At 37.6% G+C, this 20,960-nt stretch overlaps 1 protein-coding gene across 2 annotated transcripts in view; it reads left to right on the forward strand.

Moving 5' to 3' along the window:
• Positions 1–20,960, forward strand: part of LOC129580336 (klarsicht protein) — a 105,426-nt gene that overhangs the window by 63,966 nt on the left and 20,500 nt on the right. For both annotated transcript variants that reach the window (XM_055470666.1, XM_055470667.1), the window contains exons 5-12: positions 8,762–9,109; positions 10,841–11,011; positions 11,103–11,241; positions 11,311–11,774; positions 11,886–11,987; positions 12,141–13,491; positions 14,292–14,587; positions 14,740–14,845. In XM_055470666.1, the coding sequence (XP_055326641.1) occupies positions 8,762–9,109; positions 10,841–11,011; positions 11,103–11,241; positions 11,311–11,774; positions 11,886–11,987; positions 12,141–13,491; positions 14,292–14,587; positions 14,740–14,845 (2,977 nt within the window). The remainder of the gene's footprint in view (positions 1–8,761; positions 9,110–10,840; positions 11,012–11,102; positions 11,242–11,310; positions 11,775–11,885; positions 11,988–12,140; positions 13,492–14,291; positions 14,588–14,739; positions 14,846–20,960) is intronic.

Genomic DNA, 20,960 nt, shown 5'->3' on the forward strand with positions numbered 1-20,960 from the left:
GCGTGTGCAATGAGAATTTTCACGTAATTACACATTTCGTAAGAGTGACATGGAGTGCGCGCGGTGCGGCGCGTAATTACCATTGTTGTTCATGCAAGCACGTTGGACTTTCAATTTCACAATTGGATTTTTCTCTTCGGTTCTAAAATTACGGCGCGGCTTTTTATAAAATGAAACGTTCAACGGGCGCTCAAATGTAGCATAGCATTCAAATGAAACGGGAAACATTTCACGGTAAAACCGCACGAGCTTATGAGAAACGTTTTCTTTTCGATTTCTGTGAAAAACCAAAAATAAATTCACGTTTTCATTGTATGAATTCGTCGAGTTATTTTTCTTTTCTTTTGAGCTGCAAAATTGTGTGTTGAAAGATGTCAATTAAAACGTCATTTGATGAAATCTCTCTTTGTAGACGGTTCCTCAGCGTAAAGTTCCCAAATCTTTGCTTTCAATCTAAATAAAAACCACGAAAATACAAAAAGTTGTGTGTTGCAACCGACAATTTCGAACTATCGTCACTCGAATTCTGATCTGAGCGATGTTATTCCAAAAATCAGCAATTTGTTTGAATCACACACATTTTTGGAGTGTTACACAATTCTGATGTAAGAGCTGATTGAACCAAATAGAGAAAAAAAGGCTAAATCCATTGATTGAACTTGATGCGATTTAAATTGGAATTGATTAATATGTCACAGCTACCCAAATTGAGATTAACAACCGAGATCTACAATTCGGTCGTTGTCGTCATTGACGGAGTGTTTGCTGTTGTCTTCGTCGTCGGAATCGGTGGCAGGCCAAATGATTACGATTGCTTAGTTTGTTTTGGCTTGAGAAAGCGAATGCGCGTTGCATTCAAACCGTTATTTCGATCGCAGATTTTGATCTGTTTCACTTTATAGATCATGAAGTCAAGCACACAAAACACATGCATCCAATCGCTTCTATTTATCAAAATGTCAACATCATAATATTCGCATCGCCCAACTGTTTATTCTGCCGATAAGGATTTATGTTTTTCGTTGTCGTTTTCAAACCTATTTCCGATCAAAACCTATAATCTCCTCCGTTCACGAGCTGCCATTCATTTTCCGTTCCGTGATTTGATTAATTAAAATGATGTGAAATGGATTTTATTTCGCTGGAAATTGAGTTCAGTAGAAGGAAAAAAAATAAGGTCTCAACATAAATAATAATCCCCGACAAACCATTTGTAAAAGGGCATAAAATTGAACTGTTTTATAATTTATTGTTGAAAGTTTCGTGTAAAACTTCAATTTCGTGTTGGACATAAATTTCAATTTCCATAGTGCACACAGCTGCAGTGGCCGTTGACGTCGTCTTGACGTATTTCGTGGCGGCGTCGACCAGCCGTGTCAAGATAAGCCCGTTTTCGCAATTCCAATTGTGTGGCTTTTGTTTTCGATTTCGAACGCGGGAATCGAAAAAACGGGCTCATTTGATTCGTGCATAAAAAAATTTCTGCGAAAAAACAATAAACAAATTGAAATAAAAATGCACTTTTTTCGTTTTCTTCCTCTGCGATTGGACTTTGTGTGTGTGTGTGTGTGTGTCGAGTTCGGTTCAAAAACAATGAGGTGATTTTTCATTTGGTCAAAAGAAAGCAAAGGCGATGTGAAAAACGGCAAACAGTCAGAGTCTTCTATTGAAGATGGAAAAAATAACAAATAAACGATAATTTCAGCCGTTTTTTTTTTTTTCTTGTTCGCTCGGAAACTTTCTAATGCGGATCCGTGGCACTGTACACGCAAACCGCAAATTTCGATTAATTTATTAGTGTAAGTTTCCGAACCTATTGTTTTTTTTTCGTTCACGAATTCACTTTTCCCATTCATGCAAATAAATCAATTTTTATAAAACTCAACTGTTTGGTTCCCCGTTCGACTGTTTGTGCCCTTTTTTACGAGTCGCGCGCAATTCAATCGTACAAATGGCTTTGAAACGTATTCTGTTATCTTATCGTAATGTCTCAATGGATCATATGCATTTTCGTAGAATAATCGGATTTAACGAACAAATTCAGCCAACTATACGTAGCCAATTGTTATATTTATGTACAATTTCATGCACGTTTCGCATTATTTTCGTAGAAAACACCGCGTGTACGGTTCGGTACGGATTTGCTCGTTTGCATTTCGCGATCAAAATAGATCAATTTTGCGGTGCATTAACTATTTCCAGTGAACTTCGGCCTCCGACAGAACTCCATTAAAACAACGGATGTCAATAAAATTCAAATCCAGCCACTTTTCCGACTCACGCAATTTTTCAAAATACATTGTAGAAACGAAACTTTCTATTTTGCATTAAATAAATTTAATCAAAGAATTTCTCCTGGTTGGTCTTATTTTATTTTTCGACACATTTTCCTCGATCGATTTTCAATTATAGTTCAGTCAGGCTGCTCTGTGTCACGCTTCCAATCCGTATGCCGTTAAATATCCATGCTATATCGATTTATCGAATGTACTACAGTCGTTGCACTGGGCCATTGAAGCCCAGCTTCGTATTGGTGCATTAATTAAATCGCATCTTCCCTCCCGTAATATGATATGCAGTGTGATAGCGCCTTAATAATGATAATTGTTTTGCATTCGGCACGCCACTTGAACAACACGTTTTTCACACGTTTTGACTTTCTTCTGCACACGGAATATATCAGTCGGGCCGAGAGTTGAGTTGTCTGCGGTGGTTTTGGGGTCAGACAGCTGCTTTGATTGAATCTTTTTCTTCTTTTTATTTTTCGTTACTTTTATGGAATTTTCGTGTGTGCGAAGTCGGGGAATGCAAACCGGGTAATGAAAACAAATACGACTTCTTGACACAAAGCTGATGAAAAAACCGTCGATAATTCTCTCGGTCTGTTCTCTTTGCACTTCATTCGGGAGCGCGCACGCGCACAATGCGTTGCGCACAACATCGCATGAATCGATAATCAAATTGTAAAGCATCAATATGTCCAGTGGTGAAACTAGAATTGCAAATGGTGTCAAATTATAATGGGCACTTGGTATTTATTGATTTATTATCTCTTATAAAGTTGTTTTTCCGCAGCCATTTTTCTCTTTCTTTCGTAAGATTGAACAGCTACAACAGTATGATTGCCATCATTACTGCACCGTTACGAATTAAATTATTCCATTTTCAATCGCTCGGCAGCGGCCATTCTCTGATCTCCCATCGATAAATTTGTCAATAGACTTTTCTATATCAAATTTCAATTTGGGAATTTTTTCAATTATAGCCGAGGTCTGTTAATCGGTTTCGTTGATATTAACGGAAATGTAGACCATCGATAGAAATCCATATGTCAAAACAAATGTTGAATATTTGACAAAACACAATCTAAAAACAGATAAAGTTCTATTTCAATGACAGGTCGCTAATCATAACATTTTAATTCAATCGAATCTCGGTAGATTCAAATCAACAACGGAAAATAAATGCAAATAAACAACAAATCTGTTGTTCAAAATAGTTTGTAATCGAAATGTTACAAATCAGATTACATTTATCGTGGCTGTGGTAATTGAATTACACCAAACCGCAGACGCTTTCGAGGATTGCATTATTTGTATATACCTGGGCGTTGGTCAACAGTGCTGTTCATTTGTTACATGCTAATTATATCGCTCTCCCTCGGTGATTGTTTCTTTTTTTCGAGTTGTTAATCCAAAATCGAATTTCATCATTGAAAATTAACATAGAAATTGTTTTTTTCTATTTTCAAATCAAAATATTCAGTTCGAATTCTTGGTAACTTGTTTTCCACATGTTCAAATGCTATAATTAAATATTATGAAAATTATTTTGGACTTTCAACGCAAAAATACGCAATACCTTTTCGAAGGAGAACACAATTTTGGGTTGAAGAATTAGCATAAAATTCTTTCGACCAGATCCAGTTTGTGTGCGCGTATGCGGTTTTGATCTGGTCACATTGTTCTGGTGTGTGGAGCAGAACCGTGTTATCTTGTCACGACACTCATTCGAAACCACACACATATGATCGAGTTTCAAGAAGCCATATCTAATTTAAGGTCGACGAAAGAATACATTTTTTCGGTTGCTGGAATGCAAAATGGTCTCATGCGCTCAAATTCTATTACGACAAGCTCATTAACAAAAGCCACTGAAGCAAAAAGCAACAGGTTTACATCGCGCAAAAAAAAACAACATAAAATTGGAACAATGGGCTGATTCAACGTAAAGTTTATTCAAGTTGAAGAGCATTGTACGGAATTCCTTAAACAAAAATAACACGAATATTTACGTTAACATTGAATTGAAGTTCGAAAAAGAAAAAAAAAATCAAATAAACAACTTAATCAACCGAAATAATACCACCAAAAAATGATTTTGGTTTCGTGTACACACACGAAAAATAATATTTCACGCATCAGTTATCATCCTAACAAGGGTATTAAATGTATCTTGCTTGTTTTTTTTCTTTGACATTAAAAGTATCAGTTTTTCCATTCGAAAATATGTAACTCAACCACTGTACATTCACTTGGGCAAATATTTACTCGATGAAAGAACGGTATTTGAATAAGCAAACAAATGATTTCGTTAAAAGTCTTTCAACAAAAATTATACATGATTTCCAATATCAATTTCATTCAATCGTTTTGAAATGCACTTGCTTTCGACCAACAGTTCTCATAATAATTTCTTAGATACAAACATTTGTCATCTTCATTAACATTGAAACGAGCGATCGCTGCGTTTGACTCAACCAAACATATTTATTGAGACAATTAAACATCATGTGATACGCGGTCGAGAGAACCATTTCCATCGAAATACTATTTGCTTAGGCATCGATCTGTTGTAATGTAACGGTGAGCCTCAACTCGCTTTTGTTGACTTTCCGTCGTTCGCAAGAGTATTCACTCCAGCTGTGACATTTCCAAATACACATTTCACATGTCAATAATCAATTTTCGAGTGCACAGTGTTTAGTGCACTTACATCGTTACGTCGCTATCATTGTACTACATCGTTTGACTCGGAACGTACGTTCACCATATGAAAAAATGTCAATAAGAATCACTCAAGGCATTTTTCCAACCATTCCAACATGTACACATTACACACACACAATCGCGATATGTGCAAGTACAGTTTTTGTTTTGAGTACATGCACGAGCTGTGTGCGATCGATGTCGAGTCAATTGCTTTGCAAACACACATTGAGCCGAGAAAAGTGTGCGCTATCTGACTCAATTTATCGCTCATTTAATATTCATTTTCGTTTTTTGCTGTCGTTGTTGTTGTTCGTTTTCAATTCGCCAAATCATATTTAAACCTTTTTTTTCTCTTATTTTGCGCTCAATTGTCTTTAATGTGATAAATTTGATGTTATCGCGGTGGTAATAGTGAAGGAAAATAGCTGCCACTTGCAATTGAAACAGAACGAAAGAGGAAAAAAATAACAGTCAAGTCATCAATGACGTAGTAATTCCAATGCAAAAGTCAAACCGTCAAATAGGTTGAATGGTTTTAAAGTCGAAATGCGCTGCAGCATTGCTGTCTCTGTGATTGCGTTCACCGATTACTGCCAGTATTATGCATTTTTAATATGTCGTTGATTGAAAAGAAAAGCCATTCCGTGGAAAAACGAACAGTGCAACGCTGTGTTCGAACCGAAGTTCGAGTTAAATCGAACCTACGACAACAAAATGCAATCATATGATATTTCCCAAAGCAATTCAACCACCAACGGCAATAGCTCGAATGAGTCCCTTTCAATGCATCTAAACCAAAGTGCTGACGGGATTATTCCAAAAATGTGCTGCGTTTTGGCTGCAAACAAATCAGTGGAAGAGGCAACGGCAGTTAGACACCACACATTCACTGCCATCGAAAATTACAATCGCCTCGTCATGATAACATACTTTAGATTAGAAAGACAACATTAAGATTTCAATTGGGAATATTTTCTAAGGTTCGAATCGGCACAATCGGTCTTAGTGGCCGATTGGTGTGTATGCGCGCGTGAAACGGTTATGGGCAAAGCGAGTCGCACACTTATTCAAGTAAGGCATCATTCCTGCACACAACAAAATAGAGCCAGCACAACAAACGCGCGCGCGCGGAACACAGTTTTATATTATGTAAAGCTATAAACGGTGATTTGTTGTTGTTGTTGTTGTTGTTGTACCGTCTTTAACTCGTTCGCCGTTTTTTTTCTCTTCTCATTTGCGCTTTGCGTTCGCATAATGAAAGACCATTTATATTTCGTGAGTTTGCACGTTTTCACCGCATTTGTTTGGATTTTCCTTTATTTAATGCAGAGAAAAGCGATTATTTCTTCGTGAGTCGCGTTTTGAAACGGAAAAAAAATAAACAAACACACCGATAAAGGTTGTTGCAATTCACACACTCGCATTGAGCTCATTAATTTACTTTCAGCATACACACACAGTGGGAAATTCGATCGTCGCCAAAGCACTTGGCATGTTGATTTTCAATGGAACTCAACCTCTTCGGCGACGACGATGACTCTGGAACACATTGCGCTAACTTGTTCCTCCAATTTAATCGCCCGATTGATTCATATACATTTTTCCATGCATTGAATGGAAAAAACCGTGAACAACAAGAAGAAAACTCGCATGCTTTGAAATGTTAAGCACGCATTTTCGGTTCATTTTTCAAATGTCAGACCGAAGCCGAACTGAAGCGAAATGAATTTGCAATACTGTAAAATTAACGGCTGCATTTAGTTGAGGATTTGACATTTGGTTGCACTGTATTAGTGCTATTCCGTCAAGTCATTTCACTAACTGTAATTTCCCATTATGAGCGAGTTGTCAGTGATTGACAACAATTCCCGACTACGACACAATTCCAGTAGACTTAATTGTGCAGCCGGTTCCTTTTTAAACCGTTAGAAAATGCACAAATGTCATAATCATAATAAACTTGATTATGTAATCGACGAATAGAGTCAGTCGACTCCGAATCTAATTTCTACGATGATGAAAGAATAACCCATAAAAAATTATATGCAAAAAAAAAATTTATTTGTTCATTCAACAAAAGCAGTGATTGCGATATCGCTCTCAGTATCTCATAGGATAACTGAACGAGATAATTCAGCTGGCTGAGATGACGCAGCGACGCATCACCCGAGTCTGTGCGATACACATACACACAATGCGCCCAGCGGTATCCTTATACACTCAGTCCCATTTAGTGACGCGCGGCATCGAATTGTGTGTGTGTATCACAAAGATACGGGCGATGCGTCGCTGCGTCATCTCAGCCAGCTGAATTATCTCGTTCAGTTATCCTATGAGATGCTGAGAGCGATATCGCAATCACTGAACAAAAGCAACATCAAATACTCGAGAAGACATATTGAGATCGTTGACGAGTAAAATTTTACAATCGATTCATTAAAATCCGAGAAAAGTGTGTTATTTACTCATGCAAGCTAAGTGTTTTTGCTCGAATTGAAAATGCGCCTGGAATTATTTCGAAATGTTGCATTTGAAGAGGCTGACTTGTATACACAAAAGCCATTCACCAAGTTGAAAATGATACCACTTATGAGTTATAATAAAAATATTAATAACAATAAAGAGAAGCAAAGGCAGAGAAAAAAGAGCAACAAACGGATAGCGATGCCATATCATTAAATCGATTAAATTGCTGAGAAAATGCATAAAGCATTCATTTTGATATGAATATGATATTTGCGCGCGGGCGCGGCAAGAGCATTCGCAATGGTTCGACTCAAAGTGACGACAACCAAAAACCAAAACAAACTACAACCTCCAATAACAGTAGCATTATTGCCCATGGCATGAATGATGAATAGAGTAAACATACTATATATGTGATCTGTGGGCAAAATGCAGCTAAAATACCAAATGAAAACTCTTACTTTTCTTGCCTTTTTTGTGCCACAACGAATCTTGTTTTGCCCGATTTCACGCTGAAATATTTACTTAATGGACCTTTTTATGATCGTTTTTTCTCTCCTCATCTCGTTCGAGCAAAAATACACACAAACCTAAAGCTAATTGCAACATGCTGCGCGTCCAGTCACACTATGTGTCGATATTTGCAAATCCATCGATCAACGACGCGACGCGAGAAAATACCGCCGAAAGAATTCAGAACATATGTTCGGTAGCCACTCCAAATTAACGATAAATTTGACTTGTAGAACATATGCTCAAACCGCTGTAAATTTTGACGAAATTCAACTCCAAGTGTCAATGAACTATCAGCGTAAATATACCTTCGATTAGAGCATTAAAATGTTGTTCGTAGCATAAATTGAGTAGTACAGACCGGGCGCAACTTAGCACGGAGCATGAAAAATTATGGTCGAGCATCATTTGTTTCACAGGGCAATTTATAGAATAATCCATCAATTTGAATGTTTGTTTGTCTGAACAATGTTTAATGTTTCATTCATGTGTGCTTGGTGCTGGGTCGTTAGCGAGTCTAGATATAGATTTTGCAACGTGCACTGAACCATGTCGAACACATGTGAGCCTTCTAACGAATGTCATTGCACAAGTGAACTTTTCCCTCAAATGGAACCAAACAGCGAATGATGAACGAAATAAACAAACATCCGCTAGAACTCTCCAACATTTTTCTCAGATAAAATTTAAATTAATGTTTTTATTTGAATTCCACTAAGTTTAAGAGCTATTTGTTCCTAAGCTATACTAATTCTTCTTCTGTTTTTTTTTGTTTCTCTCTCGTTCCATAGGAATTATATCGTATAATTGCGAAGCATGCAAAATTAATTGGCGCATGTACACGATCATTGTCGCGACAACGGGACTCAAGTGAAACGCCGACATCGTTGATTACACAGAACAATACAGACGATTTAAAATCCGAACTTGAAAATAAGCAGCAACAGCAACTGCCACACGACGACGATAATTGCTTTTCATCATTGGAAACGCACACTACGCGACGCAGCCACAGCAGCAGCAATTCCAATAGTGAATGCAATCTTCGAGCGCTTGAACGACGCTATCATTCATTGTATTTGAAATCATTTGAAATTTCTGTGCTGTTCGAAAATTTGCTGAAAAACGACGATTTACAGGTACGTTCGGTACATTTGGCTTTGACTTCTTTTTACCGTTTCATGTTTGATTAAGAAAGAAATCGATTGAAGGGAAAAAAGAACGAAAAAAATCTAGAAAACTAATCGAAATGAGGAAAGTCTCTTCTGGTGGAAAACTTAAGTCATTAGAAACGAAATTTGCTGCAGCAAATGAATCGATTTACGCAAAGTTTTTTTCATTGCAAAGTTATTCCGAGTATTTCAAAAGTTAATTTCCTTTCGAAAAGTTGTTTTTTCATTTTTGATCCGACGCGATAACGACAACTGAATGAACCGCGCCGCGCTGACTGATGAACTTTCATTACACAGTAGTTCAAGAATGGAGTAAACTACAAACAATATAAACAACATGATTTGTTTCCGCATTAACGGTTACTATCACTCCATATCCCACACATGCTCACAGTGCACAGTGCCCGATTCAATCAGCGTGGCATTCTTGCTTTTGTCATTGTTAACCGCAATAAGAATGAAACAGAGACAATCGCTTTCTTCCGCATGTTCGGCTTGAGTGAAATTTGTCTTTCACACACACACACACACACACACACACACTCTCTTTCTCCCTCGGCACATTCGAAAGATTGATTTGGTTTAGATTTGTACAAATTGCCTTACAAACTACTGCCCAAGTAAAAATAGCCTGGTGATTATTGGTTTTTTTTCATTCACAACAGCTTCCGATTTTGCGCAAGTCAATTGGGCATTGGCTTGCGGATCTTATGCTGGCGCGAACCATGAGAATATTTTGATTGCTTATGTGTATTTGTCACCCTCTTTGCGGTTGCAACGGATTTGAATGACTATCAGCGTCACAGCTGTGCAGTTGCAATTTATTCGGTGCCAACACCGAGACTCCTCAGGAATTGGGCCATTCGACTCGCGCAGTTTTTTTTCTCCTTTTTATTCTCGTGTTGTGTTTTACTTCATTTCTATTGGTTTGCGTGCCCGTCGTGTTGCTCGTGTGGCCCCACTTTTCAATCGACATTCTTGAGCTATTTTTGCACTTAACTGCAACGCTTCGAGGTATATTTTGAACCTAGTGAGACTACAAGAGAACACTGTTGCACACGCACTTTCCAACCTATTTCATTTCGGATTTTTCTTCAATTACCCCAATTTTAGATGAAAAAAAATTGGCAACCATTTGAAAAAAATAGCTATTTTATGTTAACGGCACTACGTTGAAATCTTCGGGCTACTACAATCAGTCAACACACTCATTGACATTTCCTATTCAATCAATTATCATGACAAAAAGATATGATCGCAGTTCGAATAACTCCAGAAAATTCCGCTCCAGCTCGATGTCAATAGATGAGTGATGCTTTTTCCACGAACAATTAAAACTAACTCGTGTGTCTTTTTTCGTCGACCAATGCCAACGGAGAAATGCGTGCGCTCGATCAAGCCCATTTGAGTTAATTTGTTGCGTTAAACAACTTATTTAAGATTTTATGGCGAGCAGAGCGCGGTTAACTGCAATTTCTAATTGACCCAAATGACCATTCATGATCATAATAGAGATTGGTACGTGACGCTTTGTACTCATCTCACGTACGCATGCTTCAATTTCTTCCACTGTTTCACCAATTAAAATCAAATAATTAATCTCTCCGTTGCTGTTGTTACTTTTTTCGCAAAGATGATTTTTTTTTCTCTGTATTTCAAATCATGTTATAAAATATTGTTTGGTTTTTTTCATTGCAGAATTCAGCGTCTCATTCTTCATCGTCCGAGGTCGATGAGGGTCCGGCAGCCAAATTAGCACGATTCACTAATGATTTGATTGCCGAGAATCATCAACGGAGATCGATCAACCCGAACCAATCGAAACGAAAATTATACGAATCAACTGACGGAAACGCATCTGATGATGATGTAAGTTTTGCTGTTGCCAGCAAAATCTAATTTGAACGTTGCTAAACTTTTTTTCCACTTGATTGCTGAACTCTTGTTTTTCACTCTGTAGGATGATTGCCGATTTCCGAGCTACTTCGATAAAACAGTAATCAATGTGCAAACGAATGGTTTTGATGCTGATTCAGAAGGAAGCGACAGTGAATTAATACCCAAGATGAACAACATGGTTGAAGAACTATCAGCAAACAGTAAGTTGGAATAGATTGGATCATTGTGAACATGTATCGATATTTAGTTTGATTTTTTTTTTGTTTCAGCATCAACAGACAATAACGACAACCCCTTGAATGCATCGAACAAATCAGAAGGAATGATGCAAAATAAAACCAACGATTTGTATGGAACGAAATCGGCTTCGTTGCCACCGACACCAAGCAAACAAATGGCAGGCGTCAAACGTCAGCGAAAAGTCGATGCAACGAAATTCAATCGATCGAATCGTGAATCGAAAAATTGCGGAACATTTTATTTCAAACATTCAGACACCGAACCAGAAACTGGCAGCATCAAGCACAACGATTGGTCGTCACAAGATGCAACCAGCGAAGTTTGTTCGGAAGAAGAATGGGAATATTCGAAGGGCAGCGATGTCAATGGTAACACATCAAACGGCCATGAAGATTCCGTGGATAATGAACATTTGGCCGATTTATCGATTCAAGTGAATGTCAATGACACCGCTTTGTTCGATACCGTTGATAGTCCATTCGCCGATAAACAGGTACAAATCGATGGACAAATATCTATCTCCATCTTTTTTTCATTAGACATGATAGAATTCATGTCATCAGAAACATTCTTCTAAAATATAAACGATTTGTTTTCAACTAAGGTATGTGAAAATGAGAAATTGGAGCAACAAATACAGTCAACTCCTGTGTCAGTTGCCAGCAAATCATCTGTCGAAAGGAAAATTTATAAGGAAATCGCAAAGGTAAATATGGTTTGGCAATTGAGATTAATTTTCCATAATTCGATTGAAAAAACTGCATTTTTAATTAAAAATTCTTTTGAAATAAAGAACAAAAAACCTGAAAAAATGTTCTCCGCAAAAGATCCTAACATTCCAATTTTTTTCCACTCCTAGGCTTATTCAAAAGAAAGCATTCAACAATTGGTGATGGGTGCTGAAAATTTGGTGCGTGATGAACTCTCGAAAACGCCCGTTCGCAGCCGTCGTCAATCGGCCGATGCACAAATTTCCGCGCGAAAAACCGTTCACTCGTTGAACAGCTCAAAATTCAAGCGTGTTGAGCATTGGCTCCAGAATCAAAGCCAGTCGAAACCAACATTAATGGTGCCAACGTCCAACACTGATGGCGAAGCTTCATGCGAATACACCACCGAATCTGATGCTCGAGACTCGGATGGTTCTGAAGGTTTGGCTGATTCCGTGGCAACGACATGTTTGCAAGCAAACGGAAACAAATCGCAGTGTACATCAACCGAGGTGATCGCAAGTTCGATCGATTTGGTGAAAGAATCACCAGAAAGTTGTCCATCGAGCAAAGTTGTACCACGTGCCAATCGCCGTAATTCAGAGCGTCCAGTATCAGTCTCTTGCATATCTCAGCTCACGAAGCAAATTCCGACAAACTGTTCATCCGATGATGCCAATAATCAAGGCCTAGCCAATCACTCGATCAGCGAATCAGCATTGCACACGCTAAACATTGGTTCGCAATCGAGTTTGCGCATGAAGAGCTCCGACAGTAAGAATTCGTTGAAGAAACGTCGCATGCGCTTGAAGAAGAAACAACGCAGCGAATCCGGTTCAAATGCTTCAGAAGCAAGTGCCGACAATCGCCGTGGTAGCTACAATTGTCTGATGAAATCAGAATCATTCTCAAGCAATGTGGTGATCAAAGAAACACAAACGATTACCGTTGAGAGTGTCGCCGTTGAAGCGGACAATGAAGAAGAAATCACATTGCCGAAACCGAATTTCCAACTTGGCGCATGCACAACAAACATGTTCAATTCGACGCATTTGGGCAATTTGGCACCACTTGCCTTCTACAATTTGGATGGAAATGCCAACAATCGCGAATTGAGCTTCACTGGCACCGAAGACAACAGCAACGTATCCGAACAGATCGATCAAGTTTGGGATGATTACCAGGAGAAATACTTGTCTGAGGCGTACTCAGAAGGGCGCGATTCGGATGCAGCACGAAAATTGCTTGAATTCGGCGATGATTATCGAAATTTTATTGATTCACAATCGGATTGTTGCTCATCGTTGTCTGCTGCCAACAATTTGGATTCTATGTCGCCTCCAAGAGGTCGGAAACCAATTGGCAACGTGCAAGTGATCAACAAATCGGCCAGCAAATCACCGTCCGACGAAGATAATGCCATGCGAAAACGACGAGCCTTCGAAATTGAATGGCGTCGCCGAACACATGCTGAAAGTCATCGCAAACCGTTTACTGAAGGTATGTTCAATTGCAAATTTTTCACGTAATTTTCTTAGAATCAAAACAAAGAATTACTTTTTGTAGCGTTAATTTTCCATCTTAAAAATGCCTGCCCATTTCGAAACCGAATAGACATTTTAATCCGAGAATGCAAAAGTGCAGCGCACGCTTCGATTCTCTCAGGAGATGGCACATATTTTTGCGAGCAAAACACCAATTTTCAGCTTTAAATAGTTGTAAAACATATTATCCCGTTAAGTGATATACACATTTTTCCGTTGCAATGTGAAAATTGTGTCTTTTGCTATGTGAGCGCGCGCACTTGACTCCATAAATATGGAGATGAATTATAATAATTTGTTGTTCAATTTATGTTAACAAGATGAATATCACGATTTGCGTGTTTTCCGCTCATTCATACACTTTGCATAACTTCTGAATCTCTCTCTCTCTCGTTCGTTATCCCGTCTCAACAAGACAGTTGTTAACGTTGATTTTCGTTGTTCTTGTTCATTCGTTCTTCTTCTTCTTCGTCGTCGTCTTCATTTTCGATCTTATGCAATGACTGGATGATCGACCAAATTGCCTCTGCTTTATATACTTTCTTCGGTTCAGAACGAGGCTCGCAATATTTTTCATTTATAATTTTCTCACGTTACTTTAATGATGATTAACTGGCTGCAGAAAAGTAGTTTCATTTCGATTAAGTCTGCTGTTTACTAGTCACAAACAATTTATAAGGTTTTTTTTTATCTTCGCTTGCCAAGAAATATGAACGTAAATGTTTTTAATTAATGAAAATGGTTTGAAATTTTCAGATCGACGCAAGTTATCCAACGACACCGTACTATCGCGCACATCTCATAAATCACAAAAGACTCCGAAGACCAACATCAGCCGCAAACTGGAAATGGAATTCAGCAAAGCATTTTTCGGCACCGAGCGTCGGCGCATCAAATCCAATGATAAAGAGATATCATCGTCATCGTCGGCAGCCAGCAGTGATGCCGAAGATGATTCGCACATTGATATCGTGCTCAATCAAAGCCGACGCGATCTTGAAAACACTCAAGCACTCAAAATTCGCCGACATCTCTTGCATTCGGAAGACTATGTAAGTCAATGAACTTTTTGTACAGTTTGTCTTATCGCAGAAAAAAAGTATTTTGTTACAAAAAATAATTACCGTAAATTCAATTTACTGTAATGTTGATGTAATTACTTGCTAAACGATGTTTAATATGATAACAATTTGCATATTTACAGACCGAAATAATTGCCACGTGCAGCGAGAATATGCGGTGCTTGAAAGCGGTCTTGCACAGTCCCGGCGGCTCGATGCTTTCCACGCGCCGACACGAATTGATCCGAGGTGAGTTGATCATTATTCCAGAATGTAACAGTGCCGATATTTGCCATTTTATGGAATTTGTCGGCGGTTCCGTCGTTGAATTTGTAGAATTTGTGATTTGTAATTGGCCATTGTCAAAAGTGCTATTGGAAATTATGAAAAATATTCGAACTTATCGCATTTTACCCGTAAGTCTGTAGGGCCAAAACTCGATCAAAATTTAAAAAAAAAGTGATTTCTTCTCTTTCGAATAAGTTAAAAGCACGAGTTGTTTGATCAAATGAGGTACAAAATAGAACTTAAAAGAAAACTTGTTGTAGATATTTAATATGTTAGTAAGACTTTTGTTAAGGCGTCTCCATTGACACAAATAAACTTGCGCTCGAATGATAAAAGGTCTTTTCATTGAGTGGAGCTACCCAATTCGGCACAACTACTGCAATAGGCCTGTGGTCTCTTCGTTCATTATATACGGAATCTATTTTCGATACATTTTTTTTTGTTTTGCTCAGAGTTTATTCACATTTTTCTGACATTTGTTTATCAAATAAAATTAATTCGAATTTTTCATCGAACTTCAGTTCATCTCACATTTCCGTTGAGGAAATAAGAAAACTCTTATAACTCTTGATATCAACTCATTGCACGCTTCGAAAATCTTTTTTTATCCACGCCGACACCTTTGGTTGTCGCTTCATTTTGAACGCAGCAAAATAGAAATAAAAACAAGCGTAGTTTATGCATTTGAAATGTGTTGTAAATGGCGCAATTTGTCGAGGCACGTCGTTTGACTTCGTGAGCTTAGATCTTGTCGAGTGATACTTGAACTTCAATTACACCGCCACTAAGACGCTGCTAACGAGAATGTTGTACAATTACAAAAGTTACGGATGATATGTTAAGTTCTTGTTTTTTTTTTTTCATTCTATTTTCTGTTGGTATTAAACTGGTTCTAAGCTGAAACAAGAAAAGAAAACAAAAAGAAAGAAAATAAATAGAGCGAAACCAATTCCGTAGGAAAAGTGTCAATGTACGGGCACACGTAATCGAGCTATTAAATTACCTACTGCTACTTATACGGTAAAAAAGAGCCAAGTAAAAGGCATGCAGTTAATTCGAGACGGTTAACGAATTAAGTCAAAACAAATTGTTTCGAATGGAAAAACCATTTGATACGTTTCGTTTGAAGAAATTAATGCTTTCAAAATCGATTCGACACATTTGTATAATTTTTCTATAATTAAATAGAAATTCCGAGTGAATAAATGCACTCTCTCTCTCTCTCTGTGTGTTTGCTAATTTTCGCGAATGCTTTCTTTCACACTCTTCTAAATTCGCAACCTTTTTTTCTCTTCCGTAATCATTTGCAATCTGCAATTCATTGTGGTATCAGCGAATTATGCGCATTTCTTGTATCGTTCATATTAATTAAGTTGACTCGATATGCTAATTTATTCGATTCCCATGAATAAAAACCGTCGATGATGGAAGCTGTCGTAAATCAAACCAATAGGGCCAATTGATCATCGGCACCATAAAGAAGCCGGCAAAAGAAACTGCTTCGCTTTTTCTCTAGCAAAACTCGACGAAAAAATAAACTGATTGCAAAAAGAAGGCCAACCCCAATAAAACAAAAGAATAATGCTTTTGTTATCCGCAATTTTGTGCTGTTACTTTTTCTAAATGAACATTTTTCACGCTATGCATTCGACTACCGTGTGTGCGGCACACACAGTTGGAATTACGATGGTAACCGCTTTAATACACTAGTCGTCGCGCCAGCCAATTCTATAATGATCCGATTGTCGTGTGCTTCACGGCATGTCAGTGTGTGTGTGCATTTTGTCGTGGAAGAGAGAAACTAAAAATTAAGCGTTTTTTTTTTCTTTGAATGTATGTAATAGTCTCGCTCTCTTGCCAATAATAAATGAACAATATTCTCGTGTACGAACACATTTAAAATAAAAACAACTACGTTGTTCAGAGCGAGAGAGTTAATCTAGTCGCGGCATAGAAACACAACTACTCATCAGCTTAGCTGGCAACATATGACCGTGTATTGTTGATTTGTTTGTGGGCACACATCGAAACAGGCCGCTTGCTTTCTCGCATCTCGCACACCATCATACATCGATGTGTCGTTTTTTTCTTCTTCTTCATCGTTCGTTCGCTTATTTGGCTTCATGGGGTTTTTTTTTCTCTCATTCGACAGCGCGTAAAAAACAGAAACACAAACCGTAGTATTTAGTTATCATTTAGTGCGGTGCGCGAATCAGTTGTTGAACTGCGCTTTTACTACGTATTTTATTTCTGTTTTTAGTCTATAGAAAAGAGTGAAAAACGTATTTCATTAGGAGAATCCATTGAAAAGATTTTCGGTTGCATCTGAGTGTACCAAGAGAGAAGAAACAGTGTTTTCCCTATTCGATTCAGTGTGCGACTGCTAAAAATAGCCGATTTCGGTCAATTTATTTGACCGACTGAACACTTAAACGTTGTGCCAAATTTTCTTCTTCGATATCGGCATTTGAAAACAAATCAATCTGGTGAATAAAGAGAAAAAAGCTTAATTATAGTGATTTGTGTTGTTGCCATCCGGCCGATGCTTATGTTTAATTGAGGTTGAGCCATAAATCAATCGCTTTGCGAAACGATTCTATTATGTTTTAACCCACAAAGAACCCAACCGATGCAAAAGGTGTTGGTGTTTGCACATATTGTTGAAATTGTGAAAAGTAAATTGTGATTTTTTTGTTGGTCGTTCGTTCGTTCGTTCAAATTACGTCATTTTTCTCCATTGCATTTGCAATCGGTACTCCCGCTCTGGCTAATTAACATCTGGCTTTCGAATTTAAGCCTCAATATGGACAATCTTCTTTGAGGCAAATATTTACGTCGTGCTGCGAGAGTATTTTTGTAGCAAAACATACACAACCCAGACACTAAAAAAGCCTTTCAGTCGAGGTAATGATTCGATGCGAATACACAGCGAATTGAAAAAACAGAAAGTACGCGGAAAGAAAAAACGCGAAAAAAAATTAATGCACAGACGTGAAACTGAAGGTCAACGGTGATTTCACCAATATTTTTGGCGACATAAACTATTGTGAAATAAACCTAAATGTCTACCATGAATGATCTCAGCTCAGACTTCTGTAGCTAAAAAGATATGCTCTCAGTTGAAAAATAGAAATAAATTCATGGCGATTTCAAGGGTTTTAAATTTCAAACGGTGACAATGAATAAAAAGTGTTGATTAGTGACAAAAATGAAATATGAAATCGACACATGCCAGCAATCAATCAAAAAGGTTATCAGAAATCAAATGCATGTATGAACGATAGCATTAGGCGGTCTAATCAAACGCTGAAAAAACATTCACTACTATTGTTCGGTTCACCGAATGCGGCGCAGTTAAGGCATTCTCAAGTCGTTACGAGTACTTAATTTGTGTAAATCACATAATATTGCGAATTGTGAATAAGTGATTTGATTTATGGTTTTTCCTGTTCAAGCTACCTATTTTCCATACAATAATCGAAGCGTATGTTTTGCGAAGACGAACGGTGTAAATCGAATTGTCACCAATATACCGTAATTACAGGCAGCAAATTTTAAAAATAAAAAAGAACGAACGTTTCATGAATATTTGATTGCGACGCGTGGATCGCGAGCTCAAGTGAATTCAGCGCAAAAAGAGAAAAACAAAATTCAATCATACATGATGCAAGGCATGACAAAATATGTACGTGCAACAACGAATTGAATTGTGAACAAGAAAAAGAAAAATCGAAACAAAGAGCGAACGTAAAAAAAAGTCTATTGAATCGCGGTGTTCAGGCGAATGAGCAACAGCAAGAGAGAGAGAGAGAAAAGTAAACAGAATATAACGACTGAGGAGAGAACAATGGCTGTGGATATTGCAATCCAAACAGATGCTATAAAATGCCGAGGTAATTTTCTTATGGTTTGCTATTCCAATTGCGATGAGATGCGCGTGTGACTTGTGTGCTTCTTACATTTTTATTCCTTGTTGTTGTCGTTTGGATGTAAGTCAATAATTTGAAGATCAATCAAATTCCATTCATTTTTGTTGGGTTTCTTTTCTGAGTGTATCTCATGTCGTGTCAAATCCATTTGCGTGTGTGCGTGTGTGTATTTGGGTGTGCAGAATGTGCATTGAAACATCAAGCCAATCGACAAAATCTTGGGAGTTTGCGAGCTCGCGACAAAAACAACAACGACTCGATGTTAATTCGATTGATTTCATTTCCGTTTTGGTGAAATTGACAGCGAAACCGAAGTGGTTTCGCTTGCTTCTTTTCCGCTTATGCAATTCAATATTTTATTATGTTTAATCATATTAATTTGATAAATCGAATGAGTAACTACTATTAAATTGTGTCAGTTTTGCTGTGCCCCCTCGATGAATTTGCTTGACATCTTTGACAGTTGGCTTCAATGCCACAACTGAAAAATGTCAACAAGACGACGACGACGACGCAGGGAGAGAGAGAGAGGAACAGCGAAGAAGTCGAGGGGAATGTAATAATAGATTGCATGTATGAATGAACATGAACACACTTCATGGCAATTTTATGCATGCGATTTCAATCAATTTGAATGCTGATGCTGAAGCAATTGCCAGCTAATGTCTAAAACACTAACAACTTTATGATGGAATGTCGCGAACCCTAACTAACTCGTTTACCGTAGCGACTTTCTTGGATTGCTGCATTGTCATCAGTGGCAAATGAGCGAGAAAGAGAGAAAAATCTTTAGCAACACAGACAAGAAAAAGAAACACCGATTCCATTTGAGTGAACACATGCATTCACATAAACCAGAATGGCAATCATAAAATATAACATATCGTTTGCGATTCGAATGTATCTCTTGCTCCCATCAAAATGAGAACATGGGCTATTTTGCATAATAATTAAAATCAACTTCAAGTCAGTGACAGCAGCAGTGCCGTCGTCTTTGTTGAATTGAGCAGATTAATATGAATTCCGAAATCAGAACGAACCATAAAAATGAAGAGAGGCATAATTTTGTCACTAAAACACACACTCGTTTTAAACGGTTTCTTCCACTTATGCATACGTACTCAATTGAGAACGTGTCACATGTGACGAAAAATCTCGGTTATCTTTCGCTCTAATTATACTCATTATGAGCACGAGATAAGTTCAAGGTGACAATTTTTGGGAATTTTGGTAGATTTGCATTGTAATCGGAATGGTTTACAGCCTAATTACAACACTCCAAAATGGTTTATACGCGTGACTCGTCAATTAAAATGCAGGAAAAGACGAATTGGGGAATGATTCCATCGCCAAAAGTGATTGTAACATATCAATAACAACAAGCGTGTCAATTCATTACGTTTACATCTTGTTTTGGTTATCGGTCAGGCAGCAATTCAATAGAAGAAGTCGCTTCGAATTGTATATTCATTGATTTAAAATTATTTGTATAATTTGTACAAACTCATTCGTTTTGCTCAGTTGAGCATTCATTTCGTACATGCAGTTGTCTTCCCTTCGAATGAAGCCAATGAACTCGATCGCAATCTTTTCTTTTTCAACATTTTAGTTATTCGATTTAGTTTCCCAAATGAAAATATCACAACACAAAAACGCTGTCCGAAACGAATTCAACCGAAGAAAGTTTTTTTGTTCACATGTGAAATAACCACGCAACCTTTTATATTGTTCATGTGCTTGCCACTGGTCGATCTTTTATCAACTTAATTCACTTTTCAGCTTTGAAAGTGCATTTTTTCCATCATCATTATGTTCATCTAACTGCATCTAAAATTCGTGTAAAAATGGCATGAGTGAAATTTATAAAAAACACGCGCGCTATTCACTGAGCATATTCTGTGGATAAAAATGTGCAGCCTGTCTTTCTAATACGATTTTTTTCCATTTTGCTCTGCTCTTTAGTCATTTTCCAAACATTTTTTTTTTTCATTACGCATATCGTGATTCATGAATTGAATAGTTGTAGCATAGTGTAATTCACATTGATATCTCATGCATAGCATTTAAAAACTCGTTGCGTTTTAACTGTTCGTTTTCACATTTTTTTTCTGCGTTTTGGTCGTCCACATTCGAAAACATTACATACA

The sequence above is a fragment of the Sitodiplosis mosellana genome, unplaced genomic scaffold (assembly GCF_009176505.1).
Source record: "Sitodiplosis mosellana isolate CC-2019 unplaced genomic scaffold, AAFC_SMos_1.0 Smas_scaffold_1, whole genome shotgun sequence".
Lineage (NCBI taxonomy): Eukaryota > Metazoa > Arthropoda > Insecta > Diptera > Cecidomyiidae > Sitodiplosis > Sitodiplosis mosellana.